The sequence below is a fragment of the Prionailurus viverrinus genome, chromosome A2, assembly GCF_022837055.1.
Source record: "Prionailurus viverrinus isolate Anna chromosome A2, UM_Priviv_1.0, whole genome shotgun sequence".
Taxonomy (NCBI): Eukaryota; Metazoa; Chordata; class Mammalia; order Carnivora; family Felidae; genus Prionailurus; species Prionailurus viverrinus.
In genome coordinates, this window is record NC_062562.1 from 82,102,746 (window position 1) to 82,120,767 (window position 18,022).

At 42.1% G+C, this 18,022-nt stretch overlaps 1 protein-coding gene across 6 annotated transcripts in view; it reads right to left on the minus strand.

Annotated features, from left to right (window-relative positions):
• The window catches only part of GSAP (gamma-secretase activating protein), a 92,594-nt gene that overhangs the window by 2,152 nt on the left and 72,420 nt on the right, over window positions 1-18,022 (minus strand). For 4 of the 6 annotated variants that reach the window (XM_047850784.1, XM_047850783.1, XM_047850786.1 and 1 more), the window contains 8 exons: window positions 17,800-17,858; window positions 17,120-17,151; window positions 14,748-14,809; window positions 10,925-11,020; window positions 8,031-8,101; window positions 7,240-7,334; window positions 2,376-2,495; window positions 1,464-1,525 (listed from right to left, as the gene is read on the minus strand). In XM_047850784.1, the coding sequence (XP_047706740.1) occupies window positions 1,464-1,525; window positions 2,376-2,495; window positions 7,240-7,334; window positions 8,031-8,101; window positions 10,925-11,020; window positions 14,748-14,809; window positions 17,120-17,151; window positions 17,800-17,858 (597 nt within the window). The remainder of the gene's footprint in view (window positions 1-1,463; window positions 1,526-2,375; window positions 2,496-7,239; window positions 7,335-8,030; window positions 8,102-10,924; window positions 11,021-14,747; window positions 14,810-17,119; window positions 17,152-17,799; window positions 17,859-18,022) is intronic. The other 2 variants (XM_047850785.1, XR_007150477.1) reach the window with 2 other exon arrangements.

An 18,022-nucleotide genomic window follows, 5' to 3' on the forward strand; every position in this document is an offset into this window, starting at 1 on the left:
CTCAAAAATAAATAAACGTTAAAAAATTTTTTTAAAAATAATAATTTAAAAAGAATTATTCAAAAGTAGCTAGTCTCGGGTGCCTGGGTGGCTTAGTCGGTTAAGCATCCAACTTCAGCTCAGGTCATGATCTTGCAGTTTGTGAGTTCGAGCCCCACATAAGGCTCTGTGCTGACAGCTCAGAGCCTGGAGCCTGCTTCGGATTCTGTGTCTCCCTCTCTCTCTGCCCCTCCCCTACTCACACTCTGTCTCTCTCTCTCTCTCTCTCTCTCTCTCTCAAAAATAAACATTAAAAAAAATGAAAAAAATTTAAAAACAAGTAACTAGTCTAAAAGAGAGGCCCTTTATGGTTAATGGCCCTTGAAGAAAGGCCATTTCCTATGAGCTGTGCTTCTGAATTTTGAATAAATACTCCCTTAAATGCAACCCTCAGGAAAGTAGCTTATACACTGATGTTGCCAAATTCTTTTTCTGAAATGGAGTTCATCTGCTACTCTTCAAAATCGGGTACCTGCAACTCTAAGTGATACCTTGATAGGAAACAAAAGTCTGTAGCCATGTTTCTCTGCCAATGTCTTGCCCAGAAAATTATAATTCCCTAAGAGTTTGAGGCAAAAAAAAAAAAAAAAAAAAAAAAAAAAAAAAAAAAAAAAAATTAGAGACCAAACTAAATGTTCAGAGGCCTTCCCCAGAGAGATATAGCCATGGAAAGTATGCTTTGTTTTCTACCCTCGCCTTTGCTTCACTAAGCTGTGAGGAGGAGAGGGTGTTACAAAGGAAGATGATTAGGTCCAGAAAGGCAACGGACATCCCTTTGTGGGAGGACTGTGCCAGAGATATGAGTGTTCAAGGTATGCAAACAGAGCAGAGAGCTGGCCGAGGCTCTCAGGGTCAGGAAGTTTGTGGAGTCCGAGGCTCTGAAGACCTTGCTGTGGAATTTCATATTTTCTTAGTATTTCTGACTCAGAGAGCTAATATCCTCCATAAAAATAAGGAGTGTCTGGATAACCCTTTCTCTCACATTCCTCATTCTTCCTTCGACCTGGGAATGTTTTCCTGCTGTGGTGGAAATGACAGTGGGAGGAAATGCAGTTTCAGAACCTTCTGACCTCACCTGTATTTAAATTTCTTATCAGTTTAAATGCCAAAAGCACATGTTTCCCTTGTCCCTCCCCTCAGACTCACAGACGTAAATATTAGCGTGGTTTCCTAAGAGGGGAAAATGGCTCAGTGCTTCAGGCAGGTTGTGCCAGGCAGTACAAAGCCAGAGGAACAAGCCCTTTGTGGGCGCAGCAGGGAACGGCCGACGGGTGGGGATGGATGGGATTTCTTGGAAAGGACTGAAAAGTGAAACAATTCAGTTGACTTTAGCCCAAAACAAGTAAATGCTCCCTTTACAAGAAGAAACTGAAGGACGTTCATACCAAGGCTTATGGAGAGAATAAAATATAATTCAGGATTACCGGGGGAAGCCGCACAATGATGCTGAATTTTAGTTTTTCATTTTTCTCTGTATTGTCCAGATCTACAAGAAAGGTAGATTGGCAAATAAAACAAACCTCCACTTTAATATCTGAGCAAGCCAAATACTACTTTAGTGGTTCATTCTGATAACACACATCCCAACCTTGTATTCTCATGTTAAGTCTAACAATACCTTGAAAATTTTAGTTTGTGTCTCTGAATAAAAGGGCTTTGTTTTTATTGAAGCTGTTTCTATATGGCGTGGAACATGGCTGCCAGCCACAGAACAATTTTACTAACTTAAAACAGAAGGCACCTTGAGGAATGGCAAATACTTTAACACACATTAACAAAACTCATCTATAAAATACCACAATGAGTAATTTCAGCAAGTGATTATACTAGGGGCTGTCGAGTGCAAATTCATGTAAGCCCTGCATCTCTTAACTTTTCTTGCATTTCAAGCCTAAGTCTGAGATGACAGAGTTAATCAGCTGAAAGTAAGCCATTTCATGACATTTTCTTGAGAAACAAGCCTTCAGAGTCTCGTATCCTCAAGTGCCCCCGTGTACAGAGAAGGAATGTAATAGCTGTGTGTGGACTGAGAAGCCCTTTGGGGCCTCTTGAAGGTCTAAGGCACTTTAAATGAGCCCAAAGGCTGGTTACAGGAAATGAACAGGACCAACTGCATATTACGTGGAATCCATTGCAAAAGGCCAATGAGGATCCCCTTGTTCCGCTACTAAGAATTTCAAGATTTAACGCAGAGCATTCAACAGGGCACAGGGCACTCCTGAGTGCAGCGGGGCCCCGTGTGATCCCACAGGGTCACACCCACGAAGCCAGCCTGATGGTGCTCAGCCTGGAGCACTCTGGCAGTCTGGCACTCTGGCAGACTCAGAGCCTCGTACCTTTCATGAGCCTTGTGACAGCTGTTTCCGTGAGAAGCAACACTCCGCTATCAATGTAATGCAGCAGGTTGTGCAAAGGGAGACAGTGGACACCCAGGATCGTGTGCAGAGTGTGAAAACCTAGCAGAGAGATCAGGAGGGTAAACACAGTCGGCCAGCATCCCAGCCTTCCAGAGGAAAGGAATTCGGTGATGTAGATAAAGCGCTTAGCTTGGTCCCTTGGCACCTAGAGTCAAATAAACGCTGCTAGAAGACAAGGTCCAAGTTTCCTTCTTTGTGTTATCACGACCAAGTAGTGCTCTGGGTACATAGTAAGTTCCCAACAAGAATGTACTGCCTTCACCTCATGTCCCTTCCTAGGCAAACAGACAAAATGCAAGGCTGCCCAATGAAAAATAGTTTTACAGTTTAATAGGTTTGCGATTCTACAGTAAGATGGCAAAAGAGAACAATTAACAAGAATTTCAAACCCCATATGGCCAGGCCAAAAGGCTGATAGATGGGGACCACGTTGTTGAAGAGGAAACATTTTGGACCAGAAGAGGACAGTCTATATGCCTGATCTCTGGGTATGCCCTAAAGAAAGGCTTTGGGGGTCTACTTGAAGTAAATTATAAAAAAGAAAAATGTAAATAATATGGTCAGATAGCATATCTATAGGAATTCAACAGAGAGGATGGCCCACCCTCATACCTAAGTCCTGTGGGGAGGGTTACTCAAACACTCAGAAACCTAGAGTTCTAAGTACACTGTTAGCAACACACAATAAAAACAGGGGCGCCTGATGGCTCAGTCGATTAAGCGTCTGACTCTTGGTTTCAGCTCAGGTCATGATCTCACGGTTTGTGAGTTCGAGCCCCGCATGGGGCTCTATGCTGACAGCACTGGAGCCTTTTCAGGATCCTCTCTCTTTCCTGTCTCTGCCTCTCTCAAAATAAATAAATAAACTTTAATAATAATAATAATAATAATAATATAATAATAATAATAATAAATAAAAACAACATCCATGGGAGAAGAAGATAGCACTCCAGCAGATAATCAGAAAAGCCCTCTTGGAAAAGACAGCATAGAGCACGTGGTAGAACAGTGACAAATAACAAACACATATTGAGGCCTTCAGTCTAGGCACTGGCCAACTTGATCCTCATACAACACTATTAGGTGGGAACTACCTGATTCCCATTTTATAAATGGGGAAACCAAGATCCACAGGCACTAAGAAGGTTGCCCAGAATCATACCATTAGTAAGTGGCAGAGCTAAATTTGAAGGCGGGCTATGGAATTTTAGCCTATAACATTACCCTGCACCAATAACTGGCAGCTGGGTTAACGGGACAACAGGAACAGAGGCCCAAAAGTGAGAAAGTACAGGGCATGTTCAGAAAGCATTAAATGACCCAGCTGAGTTGGAATCAGGTGTATGAGAGGAATGGTAGGAGGTAAGGCTGGAATGGTTAGTTTATTTAACAGATCAGACGCCTTCCAGACACCAGCCAAGGAGCTGGGTGCACGATAATGAGCCAAACAGACATCACTGCTGCTCCCATCCACCTTCCGGTCTGATGGGAAGACAATCAGATAGTCACAAAATATACATTCTTAAAAATGTGATCAGTTCCATGAAGGAAAAGTGCAGGGTGCCCTGAGTATTGGCAGGGACTGAATGCTGAATGATGGCAAGGAATATCTTATTTATTAGACTCTGGAGAGGGATACTGAAAGTTTCTGAGCAAGATGGAAAAAGGATTTCAGTTTTACTCTTGGAATATTAAAATGGAAACAGGCAAAGAATGGACTAGAGTATCAACACTTTGCTACAAGAGGTATGGAGACTTACAGGAGGCTACTGCATGAACCTGCACCAGAGGTGATGAGGGCATTGACCCTGAAAGAGGAAGGGAGGGATTGGGGGAGACACGTGGCAACAGGTACAGAATTGGAAACTGAGGGGGTGTGGATAGGGAATAACAAAGGATCACAGCCTAATCTTAGGAATTTACATGACAAGGGAATGATGCCCAAAGAGCAGGAACTTGAATTCAGAGCCGTCATGGAGTTTTCTGTCTCTGAGCCCATGAATCATGAGCAATGAGGGACTGAGTCCGAAGTTCTGGCCACATCAAGGGTCAGATAAAGTGAGGACTCTGCCCACAAACAGATGTTAATGGGCTGACAGCTGGAGGAGTCCACTGGCTTCTCTGAATCCAAAAAAAAAAGTGACTTTTACTAACTAATCAACAACATGAGATTTTTCACATGGATTTGGACATTCTTCCTAAGATTAAAAACTGTTGTGAAATTAGTTCTGAAGAAAAGTTTACCTAAGCGTCCTACAGGTTTCCTGGATTCAAAATCACTTCTCCAGCCCTGTGTCTGTGTCCTGGAAACCCCTGATGATGCTTCATTCTCTATCCCTAGGGCACAGCCCCACATCCAACAGTCCTTTCTTGGCTGCCTCCACACATCAGCTCCAAGTAACACAGCCAACTGGCTCCAAGTAGGCATCAGTTCCAAGGCAGAGCTTTTGCAGCCCCCGTCCGCATCCTCCGAGTCTCCTGGCCTCAGGTAGCCAGTGAGGGGAACCCAGGCTCCCTTCAAACTGCAAATGCTCCAGCTATGGTTAAACCATGACTTCCTTTTCGGGGTCCTTGTTGCCTTTTCCTCTTTAACCAAATGGATTACAAGTTTCTGACCCTTGGAACTCAAACAGTTCTCACTAATCCAGGAGGCTTGGAAAGCAAGCACACAAACACAAGGACATGGGAAAACACCGGTGTTTACACACACATACACATGCACACCCACGTGATCCAACCTCACTTCACCTCTATTTCCACGTCAAATGAGGGAAACAAAGATTTAAAAGAAGAGGAGAGAGGGATACTGCTCTTACTTGACCCATGGACACAAACCATTAAGTGTACTCCTAATTATTCTCAGCCACTATGGATAACACTTTTCCACCATGTTTCCCCTCCTTACACATGCCTGTGGAAGAATGTGATGTTCCACAGAAAGTAAAGTCTTCTGATCTCCCAAGTATAATGTTTTCCCCATGAGTCACGTTCATTTATTTACAAAAGAGGCTTGAACATCCACGGTGAACAAATCTGGAAGTGTCAATCATTCCTCTAACAAGTCTTTTGTGTTCATGACAAATAATTAAGAGCTTAAGGCAGAGAGCTATAATATAGTTTTCATGAAATCCCTTTAGTCTTTCTAGAGGGCCTCTTGCAACTCAGATTCCATCAGGATCATTTAAAGCCATCTATAATGTTCACGAATGGTCACTTTCAGATCCCTACAAAATCAAAAGAAACTCTTTTTGTACCTCCACTACAAGCAGCTCTTATAAGATAAGGTGTATGGATAGAGAACGCATGAAGGATTCCAAAGCATGAAGGATGTATCACAAATGCTGACAAGCCAAGACTGCTGTGGGGATTCCTGGGCCCATAAATAGTCAATGTTTCAGCATCAACTAATTCAAATGGAATATAAAATTCAAGAGACAGCACAGAATAGTAGCTAAAAGCACAGATTCTGGAGCCAGACTGCCTGGATTTGAATACTGGCTCTGTTGCTTAATAGCTGTGTGACTTTTAGGCAAGTTGCTTAGCCTTTCTGTGCTTCAATTTCATCATCATAAAAGGGGAAGAATCATAAGTGGAACCCTATGAAAGTGCCATTTTTGTTGGTCAAAAATTGGTTGGATATTGACAATTTAATGTGGCTCAATTTAAGTTCCTACCATTTAGGACTGGTATGAAGATTAAATGTGCTTATTTATATAAAGTACTTAGAACAGTAATGAGCATAAAATGGGCACCATACTCATACTGGTTTAAATTTTTTTTGTGTGTTTATTTTTTTTGAAAGAGAGACAGAATGTGAGTGGGGGAGGAGCAGAGTCAGAGAGGGAGACACAGAATCTGAAGCAGACTCCAGGCTCTGAGCAGTCAGCACAGAACCTGACTCAGGGCTCAAACCCCTGGACTGTGAGATCATGACCCGAGCCGAAGTCAGACACTTAACCTACTGAGCCACCTAGGCTCCCCGATCCTGGTTTAAAATGAATAAATAAAAGAATGAATTACTGGTATATTATTGGATAGATGTATGTGTATAAATAAACAAAACTGGCTGATAAACATTATGTAGTGATAGTTATCATAAAGCTTAACACTTGTCAGAACTTAGATGTAATGAACACAAAGCCGATGGGAGCTTATTTGTTTCGTATAAAGGATACTGATTTATATACACCTGTTCCCAACTGGACTTCTGTTAATTTTTGTAACTGCTCTAATTTCTAGCACAGTACATGGAATGGAATTTTAAAAATCAACAAATTGTTTACTGAATGAACAAATGACCAATTAAATGAATGACTGCATACACACATGCCAAGGTTGTTTTGAGGCCTGACTTGCTCCTGTTTCAAAGTCCTAAGGGCAATTTTTAGCTTCCAAGCACATAAGAATCAGCTCAAGTTCTGACACCCAGCCAGACCCACTTCCTTCTGAGTGTTAACTTTCTCAATCAGATAAACTAAGCCTGGAGACATCAGAGAAAGTTCTCCATGAATCATCTTCACTGGTTCAAAGTATCTTAGCAAGCTGCATGGGGACCAGCCTAGGCTCCCTAAAGTTAGTGACAAGGCATAGCATAGTTTAATAATTGGAGAGATCTGGTCTGCAGAGAACCAATGTCAGGCCCATCTCTCACGGTGACGCCAGATACCCAATTTCTCAGACACAGGAGATCACATCCTTAAACTCATAATGTGCCAAGACTGGGACCACATGAAGAAGAAAAAACAAATTTCTTACAACAAAAGACAAAAGAGCCAAGACTTACCGGGAGGCAGTGGTAAAAACAAATTCTTGGTAGCTTCCAGAATCCTGGTCATGATGTGAAAGACTTTAAATTCAGCTGCACTGGCCCTCCCACTGCTGGGTAAAACAACACAGCCACACTCAGCCAAGGGTTAATCTCTAAAACCCTGTTTGTAGGGGCACCTGGGTGACTCAGTCAGTTAAGCCTCTGACGCTTGATTTTGGCTCAGGTCATGATCTCACGGTTCGTGAGATGGAGCCCCGTGGGGCTCTGTGCTGACAGTGTGGAGCCTGCTTGGGATTCTATCCTTCCCTCTCTCTCTGCCCGTGCTCCACTCATGTGCACTCTCGCTCTCTCAAAATAAACAAACATACATTAAAAAAAAAAATCTGTTTTTCTAAGCAGTGGCTCTGAGTACCTAACAGAGATGGAATTCATGCTAATGGTGAAAGGCTAGGCCCTGCTGAAAGCCTCATAAGTATGATGGCGACCATCAGTCTAAAGCCTAGAATCTAACCAGACAGAAGGCACATAAATGATAAATGGTATTAATTGAAATTCCCCTTCCTAGCAGTCCTGAGCTCACACGTCCCTCCCTCCTCATCAACCACATGTCAGGGAAAGAGGATGGGTGAAGTAACAGGGCAATTCCCTAAATACTGAGTATAGAATTAAGATAGACAGTGTCAGGGCTGGTGACAACTGCTGTCAACTGTTAACTTCCAAAAAAGCTTTGCCCAAGCAGGCAGCAATTAGGGTTGTTTCAACTCTTTGCACACCTTGATAAAAGAGAGCAAGAGATACTTGCGTACAAGTGGGGAACACAGGGGTGAAGACTGTGTTTTCTCCAACTGGTTTCCATTATCTGGCAGACGAGATCCAGCTGGAGGATAAAGACAGCCTGTTAGCCTTTGCCCATACCCTCTCCCTCAGGGGTCCCTATAGCTAGCCCTCCGCAGGCCTGATGGGCACGCTCAGGGCAGCTGGCATGTGGCCTGTGCCCAGACACAGAACCAGCCTTTCTGCAGTCCATTCTGAGGCACTGGAATCCAAAATGGAAAGACTGAAAATGCACACCAGAGTCTAACAGAGACCCTTCTGTCTATGCAGGCAGTGCCCCAACTGAGCTTCCCCAGCCTGGTTAACAGGCCCTCAATCATAGGCCCTCTGCCATCAGCGAAGGTCAAGTCCAACTGGATTTGTTCTAGGCCTGGTACATGACAAAGGTCAGCGGCTGACAGTGAGAAGAAAGGACACAGAAGAGAATGGAGGTCCTGAGTGTCGACTGTGGAGTAAGACTGCTTTCAAGTCCAGGTCATACATTTGACTAGTTTGTCAGCAACAGAGCAGTCTCCATGGGGCTGTTGTCAGCCATGAATCCATGCACTACACGTGTAGGCTTAAGGACGGGGGGCACAGGGGGCAAATCAGAAAGGATCTCCATACAGGCACAGGCATAAGAGTTTATTCTCAGTGACAGAGATTCTCAGTTTCTCTTTGGCTGAAATCAGGTAAGATAACTCATAAGCAATATAGTCTGGTTCTGCAGCAACTTCCTCCATTTGTTTTAGAAAGCCTGTTTAGCCACCCTCCCGAGAGGATTGGGAGACAAGGCTGTTTGCTGCTGGGCAGGAGCAGGTGGATTTGGCCTCCATCAGTGGCAGCCAAGTCTAGTCACGGGTATTGAGTTTTCTGAGGCTACAGCTCTACCACTTCTGGTCCTATTAGTTCTGGTGGTTGTTAACACAAACTGCTGTTAAAAGTTTTATGTGGGGGCGCCTGGGTGGCTCAGTCAGTTGAGCGTCCGACTGTAGCTCAGGTCACGATCTCATGATCTGTGGGTTCGAGCCCCATGTCGGGCTCTATGCTGATGGCTCAGAGCCTGGAGCCTGCTTCCGATCCTGTGTCTCCCTCTTCTCTGCCCCTCCTCCACTCTCACTTTGTCTCACCCTGTCTCTCAAAAATAAATAAATGTAAAAAAAAATTTAAAAAAAGTTGTATGTGATTAACTGCAAGGAAGCATGACGCCTGAACAAAAATCCTTTAACACATTGGAAGGTGAAATTTAAAGTCAACAGAAGGAATGATGACAGATGGACATGTTAAATAATTGTGTTATTAAAGGACAAAGAAAGCAAGTTAATGTCAGCATGGGAAGATCAAGAACACGTTCATAAATTGAGTTCCTGGGTATAGTTTTACTACAAAGAATTATTATTATTTAAGAAAGTTTCAATGCCGGAGAGCCAGAGCTACTCAGTCGGTTAAGCGTCTGATTCTTGATTTCAGCTCAGGTCATGACCTCACGGTCCATGAGTTTGAGCCCTGCATCGGGCTTTGTGCTGACTATGTGGAGCCTGCTTGGGATTCTCTCTCTCTCTCTCTCTCTCTCTCTCTCTCTCTCTCTCTCTCTCCCTCTCTTTCTCTCTCTCCACCCACCTCCCCCCCCCCCCCCCCACACACACCACTTGTGGTCTCTTTCAAAATAAACAAATTTGGGGGAAAAAAAAGATGAAGAAGAAAGTTTCAATGCCCTGCTTGTAAATATCAATATATGAGGATTCCAACCTCTCCTAATGTATTAAAAACTGTGAAATTCAAAGATACTATTTAAAAAGACACTGGTGAGGGGCACCTGGGTGGCTCAGTCGGTTGAGCGTCCGACTTCGGCTCAGGTCATGATCTCGTGGTCTGTGAGTTCAAGCCCTGCATCAGGCTCTGTGCTGACAGCTCAGAGCCTGGAGCCTGCTTCCGATTCTGTGTCTCCCTCTCTCTCTCTGCCCCTCGCCTGTTCATGCTCTGTCTCTCTCTGTCTCAAAAATAAATAAAACATTTAAAAAAATAAAAAATAAATAAAAAGATACTGGTGATTGTAATAAAGGCAGAAAACTATAAAAGGTAATAAAATTAAACAAGAAATTCAATCAGGGCTATACCTAATACATATATGCAAACATATATGTTCACACACTGGTCATTTGCATACTGTTCTTACCCAAACTTGGAGAAATGGAGTGTTCTTTCTCTTTATGTGAATTTAAATACTTCAAGAAACTGGTCTACCACACTATTTCTAGGTTCTTAGTAGGGTCACACCTGAACTCCATACACTTTCTGAGAGACTCAAGACTGCCTCAAAATTCAACTGGTCACACCACTTCTATTTACACATGGACTGGTGTTATTAATTTGGATCACACAACTTCAGTGAGTGACTACTGGCTACTGAGTAGATAAGCTACCAATCCTACCAGCAGATTCTAATGTGGGAGTATTTATACAACTGAGCTAGAATCTGGCCTAATTGGGCTGTTAGGCACTCATTAAGAATTTAAGTTCAAGTTCTCTCATGTCTTCATAAACCTCCATGTACAGAAATCATTACCTATGGTTTAATAAGGAGTTAGAAGATGCCAAGATGACATATGACATGTGAACATTTGGCAACCATGCCAAGTTCATTACTGTTCTATCCTTCCATGAACATAAAAATCACCATTTGAAGGAACTGCAATAAACTACTTTCATAACATTGCTTTTTTGTTTCTTTTTTCCCTTTATTCAATCTCCAGCACCAAATATACTGGTTTGAGGACAGGAAATCTGTAAAAAACCTAATCTGAAAAACTGAACCATATACTGGGAGCTACATACTGGGAGACCAGGGTGGAAGGAGCATGATAGAGAACAAAAAAGCAAAACTAACCAGTTTTGAAACATAGTCCAGAACCATCTGTTCAATTTTCTTCTTTTCTACACCCTGTAGGTGTCTCAGAAGATGGTCTTTTAGCTCAGACACCATCTGAAAACAGGATATAGATTAGATAAGTCACAACCTGCCCACTCACACCTGCTACTGGTTTAAACTAGATCCATTTATTAACACTCTTTACCAATATGAAAAATACTGGGTCTGAAGGTCCCACCAGCAGAAATGTACAAACCCATAGTGTTACTTCAATAGGCATAAGTCAAGGGCACCAACGTTCTTCTCAAGAGGAACTACTGATGATTCCCTCAGTGAGCAGCCAAGAATCCGATTCCCAGTCTTAATTAGAATTCTCCAGAGAAGCTGGGCAAAACCATTAGCTTAGAAGTCTTTGGGATGTACCAGATGGTTGAAGTCTAGTGCTCCCAGCCCTGGAGAACTAAAAGGAACTACTCTAATCATAGAACAACTGGGAGTTGGAGGGAGGGAGGCATGGTGTGGGACCTTTGGAAGGACACAGGCAGGAGTAAAAAGGAAATGCATCAGATACCTCCCTCTTCGCAGTGGTTACAGACACTGAATAAAGCCCCTACATGGAAAAGTAATGAAGTTATTGATTCTATTGCCTCCAAACAGGCTTGTATACCTACTCTGTTCTTGGAGCTCACCAATCAGTGTGGCATCCCAGCCCTCCCCACCTTTTGTTTTTCTGTCTCCTTCCTTTCTTTTCCCCTCCCCTTTGCCTAGATGCTCTACTCAGCTAGATGCCCTCCTGGCTAGAGAGATTTTTGCATGAATAAACACCATGAGAATTGTACAATTGACATTATATGTGCACATATCTTCTATTTTAGCAGATTTGCATGTATAACATCCTAAGCAAAACTTAGCCTGTGGCATTCTGGGCCATGTGTTCATCAATTAGGCTTAAAATTTTTTGATTTATGACTACTGCATGCTTTTTTGTGCTTTTCAATTTTTCTATAATAGCCATAAAGATGAAAATTTAAGTCACCCATAATCCTATCATCTATGTTAACATTTTGAATTTTTTATTTTCCTTTTCTCTAGTGTGCACATTCATTCTAATGTTTCCTAATTTGGTTTTTTTTTTTTTTCATATAATAGTTTATGTCACTAAATATTCTTAACCACACAGGTTGTGATGGCTGCACAGTATTCAATTTTAGGAAAGTACTAGAATTATTTATTCCCTTCTTACACATTATGAGATGCTTCTTATGCAAGTGTTAATAGTACTGAAAAAAATCCTTATACAATATTTGTTTGCCATATCCCCAATTACTTTCTCAGGCTAAATTCCTAGAAATGGAATTTGTTGGGTCACGTACTTAAGGTTTGTAGAGACACTGCCGAAAGACACAGAGACACTGTGGTTATACTAATTTTTAGCCACATGAGACTGCCCAATTTCCCGTATGCTGAACTTTGTAATTTTTAAATTTTTGACAATTTGATACACACATACATAAATTTTTTATATTAGATTCTTTAATCTATCTAATATTTTTGTTGGTTTATGCTATAAAGTAGTGGTATTTGGGATAGGGGGACTTCAATTGTCTTTTCCAAATAGCCAGTCATTGATTGAAAATTCTTTCTTTCCATGGTGATTTTTAAATGCCTCATTTATGATACACTGAACATTCAGATTAAAACTAGAGTCTCCGGACGGTCTATTTTGTACAAGCACCACATTGTTTCAATTATCGTAGCTCAACAACATACTTAGCTATCTGGCAATGCTAGTTCCAGTCCTCTTTGTCAAGTGAGTCACTTGGTCAACTGTCAGAGAAATTTCATTGGCTTGTTAGTTGTAATTTTATTAAACCTAGAAGCTAAGGATTTGGAAATGGAATAATGTTTTTCATTTACTTTTCTAACTGGTTAATCCTAATAAAAAAGAAAATAAATTTAGAATCACCAGCTTATTAACTTTTTCCTTATTATTTCCCATTTCCCCAGTTGATTATTTTATTTTTTTTGCACTGGACAATCATAGCATCTTCTTTTACTTTTGTTTCTTATTGCACTATATAGAATTGCTAGAACAATATAAAATTTTAGTGAAAATAGCAAGGATCCTTAACTTCCTTCTGATTTTAACAGGAATGCCCCCAACATTCCATTAAGAAGGGTGTTAACCATTAGTATTAGAATATCTTTTTGCCTAATTGATGTATTCCAGGAGTGGGATTTTACTTTTATCAATTTTAAGCACCTATAAAGATGATCTTTTTTTTCCCTCTTTGAACTAGTGATATGATGAATTACATTAATGTATTTGCTAATATTAAGCCTTCCGAGAAAAAAGCCCACCTGACCATGCCATATTTTTCAAATGGACAACTGGAAAATATTTTAATTAAGCTTGTGGTATCTATGTTTATAAGTAAAAGTGGTCATTGTTAGATTTTGGTTTTAAGGTTATGCTAGCTTTCTAAAGTGACTGAGAAGCTTCCCATTTTTTTTCCCAAAAAAATAATTTACATAGCATGGGGATGATCTAGATCCTTAAGATCTAGATCCTTAAGCCAGTTTGAAAGAACTGACTCATTAAATAATTTGGTGACTTTTTTGGAGATAATTTTTGACAATTTTTTCAAATTATTTATGGTTATTGTGCTTTCAAGGACTTCTATTTCTTCTTGGCTCAAGTTTGGTATTTCTCTTTATTAAGGAAAATTTAACTGGAATTTTCAAATGTGTTTTTCTCATATTTTAAAATTTTCCGTAATTTAACGTAATGGATTACCTCATTCCTAAGCCTGTACAGTATTAAAAATATTTTATTGGGGCGCCTGGGTGGCGCAGTCGGTTAAGCGTCCGATTTCAGCCAGGTCACGATCTCGCGGTCCGTGAGTTCGAGCCCCGCGTCAGGCTCTGGGCTGATGGCTCGGAGCCTGGAGCCTGTTTCCGATTCTGTGTCTCCCTCTCCTTCTGCCCCTCCCTCGTTCATGCTCTGTCTCTCTCTGTCCCAAAAATAAATAAAAACGTTGAAAAAAAAATTAAAAAAAATATTTTATTAAACTTGTCAGATGTCTCTTTAATCATTTTTTAAAACATATTTTGGATGTATTTACCAATTCCGCTCTTACAGTAATTTATATAACTCTCTTTGGTCTTCCTACAGTAGGACTTCTTGAGAAAGAATACTTTATTCTGTTGTGTTTTAAACCCCAAATACAAATGCCACAGAGACATTGTTCTTCCCTTGTTTCAAAAACTCAGTGGAGTACATTTCCTTATAATGTTCCGTAATTATATATTTTGGGGGGTGACTGATTATGTATGTCTCTCCCACTAAACTATAAATTCTAAAAGTGCAGGGGTGCCTAGGTGGCTCAGTTGGTTAAACGTCTGACTCCAGATTTCAGCTTCAGGACCTCATGGTTCATGAGCCCAGCGTTAGGCTCTGTGCTGATAGTGTGGATCCTGCTTGGAATTCTCTTTCTCTCTCTCTCTCTCTCTCTCTCTCTCTCTCTCTCTGCACCCCCCGCCACTTGCACGTGCTTGCTCTCTCTCTCTCTCTCTCTCTCTCTCAAAATAAATAATTAAACCTTAAAAAAAATTCTAAAAGTGCAGAAATCTTATCTGTGTTGCTTAACCACTGACCACACAGGGCCTACAGGGCTGATAACAGCTATATGTTAAAAGAATGAGTGAATGAATGAATGAATGAATGTGAATGAAAAGAATGAATGAAAGATAAGGTTAGCATGAGAAGTACAATCTAGCCCTTTCCCCTTTTCTTGAAGCCTATCATTTTCCAGCACCCAAATGCCCACAGACCGCTTACCAGACCCATAAGCAGTCTCTGGTGGTTGTCCTCCTCCTGGAAGAGGGGTGTTAATCTTGGCTCTGAAATTAAACAGAGCACGAGTCAAGCAGAGTGGTTTTCAGAAAATGGGCTAGAAGAAGAGAAATCAGCCTGGGTTTCCCTTCTCTGACTTATTGGGAAAACTGAACACTTTGTTGATAGGATGAAATTTTTCATTACATGTGTGACCTATTCCTACAAGCTGAACTTATCACTCAGGTGATACGCAGCTCTATTCTAACAGAGGTAGAGACTAGGAAAGAAAGAAAATGAGGAACACATTTCCCAACACCAATAGGATCTGGCTTTGATTCCTCTGCAACATGAAAACTCACCACTAAGAACCTCTGCTTCACTGGTGTCAGGGAGACTTGCGTCCTCTCTTACTGCCAAGGAGGGCATAACTCAGGGACAGGGACTTGGTGAAAGGATCGCATGACTCCCTTCTTTGTGACCCCCTGTAGTTTAGTGACCTTGAGAGTCACAGAACTGAGGGTACCTGTCAATTCCTGCATCAAATATTACTAACTGAAACAAGTTACCCAACTAAAAGGTAACTAGATCAAGATGGGAAAGTGACAGGGAAGGGGCAGGCAAGCACAGTCTCACTAGATGTGCCCTCACACTCCTCTAACAGCACCTGGGTGCCCTGCTCCTCCTCTCCTGCAGCACCTGAGCCACAGCACCTGTCAAGAGAGCAGACCTTCCCAGCTCAGCAGGCTGGTGACCCTATGTGGGATGGCACAGAGGCCTCTTGACCCCTTTGGATAAATTCTACTGGATCCTACACAACCTTCCTGATTTAGATGAAGTCATTCCAGACTTGACTCCAGCAGTCCTGAATTTCACACAGATTGTTCTGTTTCTGTTAGCAATGACGTTCTTCCTAGGAAACTAGTACAAACTAAGCACGTGAGAGGAAGGGACAAGTCCCTAATGTGCCCTCAAAAAGGATACTGGTCACAGGATGCAAACTGGCCAAAAGTACAGGGGCAGGAGTGACGGACACGACAAAATCCTGGACAACCAGCAACACTTCCCAGATTGCAACATTCCCAGCAGTACGTGGAGGGTGAGTATGAATCAGACACATTCACACCCTGGCCGCTGGGCAGGACTCTGGCTAGTGGCAGAACCCCCTGGCTTCAGGCATGGATGGCCTGGTAACACAGGCTGAGGATGGTTCCCTTGGGGCTGTTCAGTGAGCACAGGCTCTGTCGGCCTGGGCTGGATGACAAGTTCACTATCATGGTTCACATGGGCTGTGCACACAGTTGCAGGATGTACCCCAACACACTATATAAAATAATTTCTGTTAGGGTCACCCAATATATACCTAAACACCCGAGCCTATAAAACAACAGTGGGATATAAAAATAACAGCTTTTCAAATGGAGGCTGGCCTCCATGAGGCACGAAAGGGTTCCAGGGGCAAAACCACAGAAAACTTGTACCTGGGTATGCTTTACATTCTCTTCCCCCAGTTTCACCTGGACAAACACCCTGTTCATCAAGACTTACCTCAGACGTTGCTCCCTCTGGGAAGGCTTTTCTAACCTTGCTCTCTTCCCCAATCACCCCCACTCCTGACCCACTCCCTCCCCCACTATGGTTCTATAACACCTGTCACCTGGTTTAGAAACCATGTGTTAGCACCTCTTCCTCACACATTCATGACAAAGCAGCCACCTCAGGTATCCCCTGCACCAAGAGCTGTGCTGTATGAGGCACTATAAACATCAGCCCATTCACACTCATTTTCTCCTCACCTTGCCCTGAAAAGGATAGCGCACAAAACGAATAGACGGCTTGCCCAGGAGTACACTGAGAGCACTGTGGACAAACTGGAAGTCAAGCCAAGTTCTGTCCAGGTCCAAGCCTGTGCTCTTCCCCCATAACCACACAGCTCACCCAGAGACTCCTCATATTTGTACCCCTATGGCCTAGCCTAGTGAGTGCCCGAGTGTTAACCAAGTCACAGACTCTCGCATGATCAGCCCGCTGGAAAGAAATCAGCTCTAGGCCAGGGGAACTGCCCAAGTGCATCCTGTGGGTACAGCCACAGGGCATGGTAATTAGATCAAGTCCATGAAGAAAAATAATGAAAACCACAAGGCTAACACTGAAGGACTGGCCCAGCAAAAGTACATTCAGCAGCTGCCCCTGCAGGTCCTGGTGCCAAGACAGACAGGGAAGGAGCTGGGTGGTCCCTCTAACAAGAAGATATTCAAGGGTACTGCCTTCATTACACTATTGGGTGTGATTTTCTTGCCAACTCACAGTGGTAGGAAAGACAGTGTTACAAACCAAACACTGACATCCAGAAGGCTTTATTATAGGTCTTTTCTTACCCAAATTCCTTGCTTCTAGGTTAGAAATCACCCTACAAAGAAATTAGCCAATGTTATTCACATATAAAGATTAAAAAAAAAAAAGCCACAATACCATACAAAGACATCCTCCATAAAAACCACTGCAGAAACTGTTCTCAGGTCGCTGAAAACCTCAAACACTTTAATCAACTTGGCAGAAGCCACATTAGGCAATTATAAGATCTCAAAACCCTTTAGTGCAAACAATGACAATAATTCAGAACAATCGCAGCTCTCAGTTATTGGAAATAATGGGAACAGAAAATAGAACAGGGCTGGAATGGGGCCTACACTTGTAGCACTCTGAGATGACTCATCTATCCAGAAAATGTGCTTTCAAAATAAGAGCCAGTTCGTCAGTCCACTGACACTTTTTAAATAAACCTACTGTCTCTACCCACCTTAAAGTGCTCAGTTAGTAAGAGCTTTATCACTTATAATTCATCCATCCTCTCGATGAAAGTCTACATGGTTTAACACATACAATTTTCCCACTAGAAACTCCAGCACTGAACTCAAGAATAGGGCCCAGGTGGCTGCATTCATTTAAGTTGACAGCATCATCTGAGGGTACTCAACAAAAGTAAGCTACTTCCATGAAAGTTACCCAAAAAAGGAATCGCAAAAGATTAGGAACACCAATCCCTAATTTTACTTACTTCGTTGCGTTATCAAGAATATTCTTCACATACACCATGGACCTTCTTCTTCCTGTTTTCTAGAAGGGAGAACATGTCAGAGGTGTGGAAGGTAGAGGTTTTGTGGGTGACATTTTTCACACTAAGGACATAATGCAATATAGGAAAGAAGTATAATTTTAGCAAAAAAGAAATATACTTTCCAAGTAACCAAAATACCTAGGTTCTTAAAAATTAGTTTAGA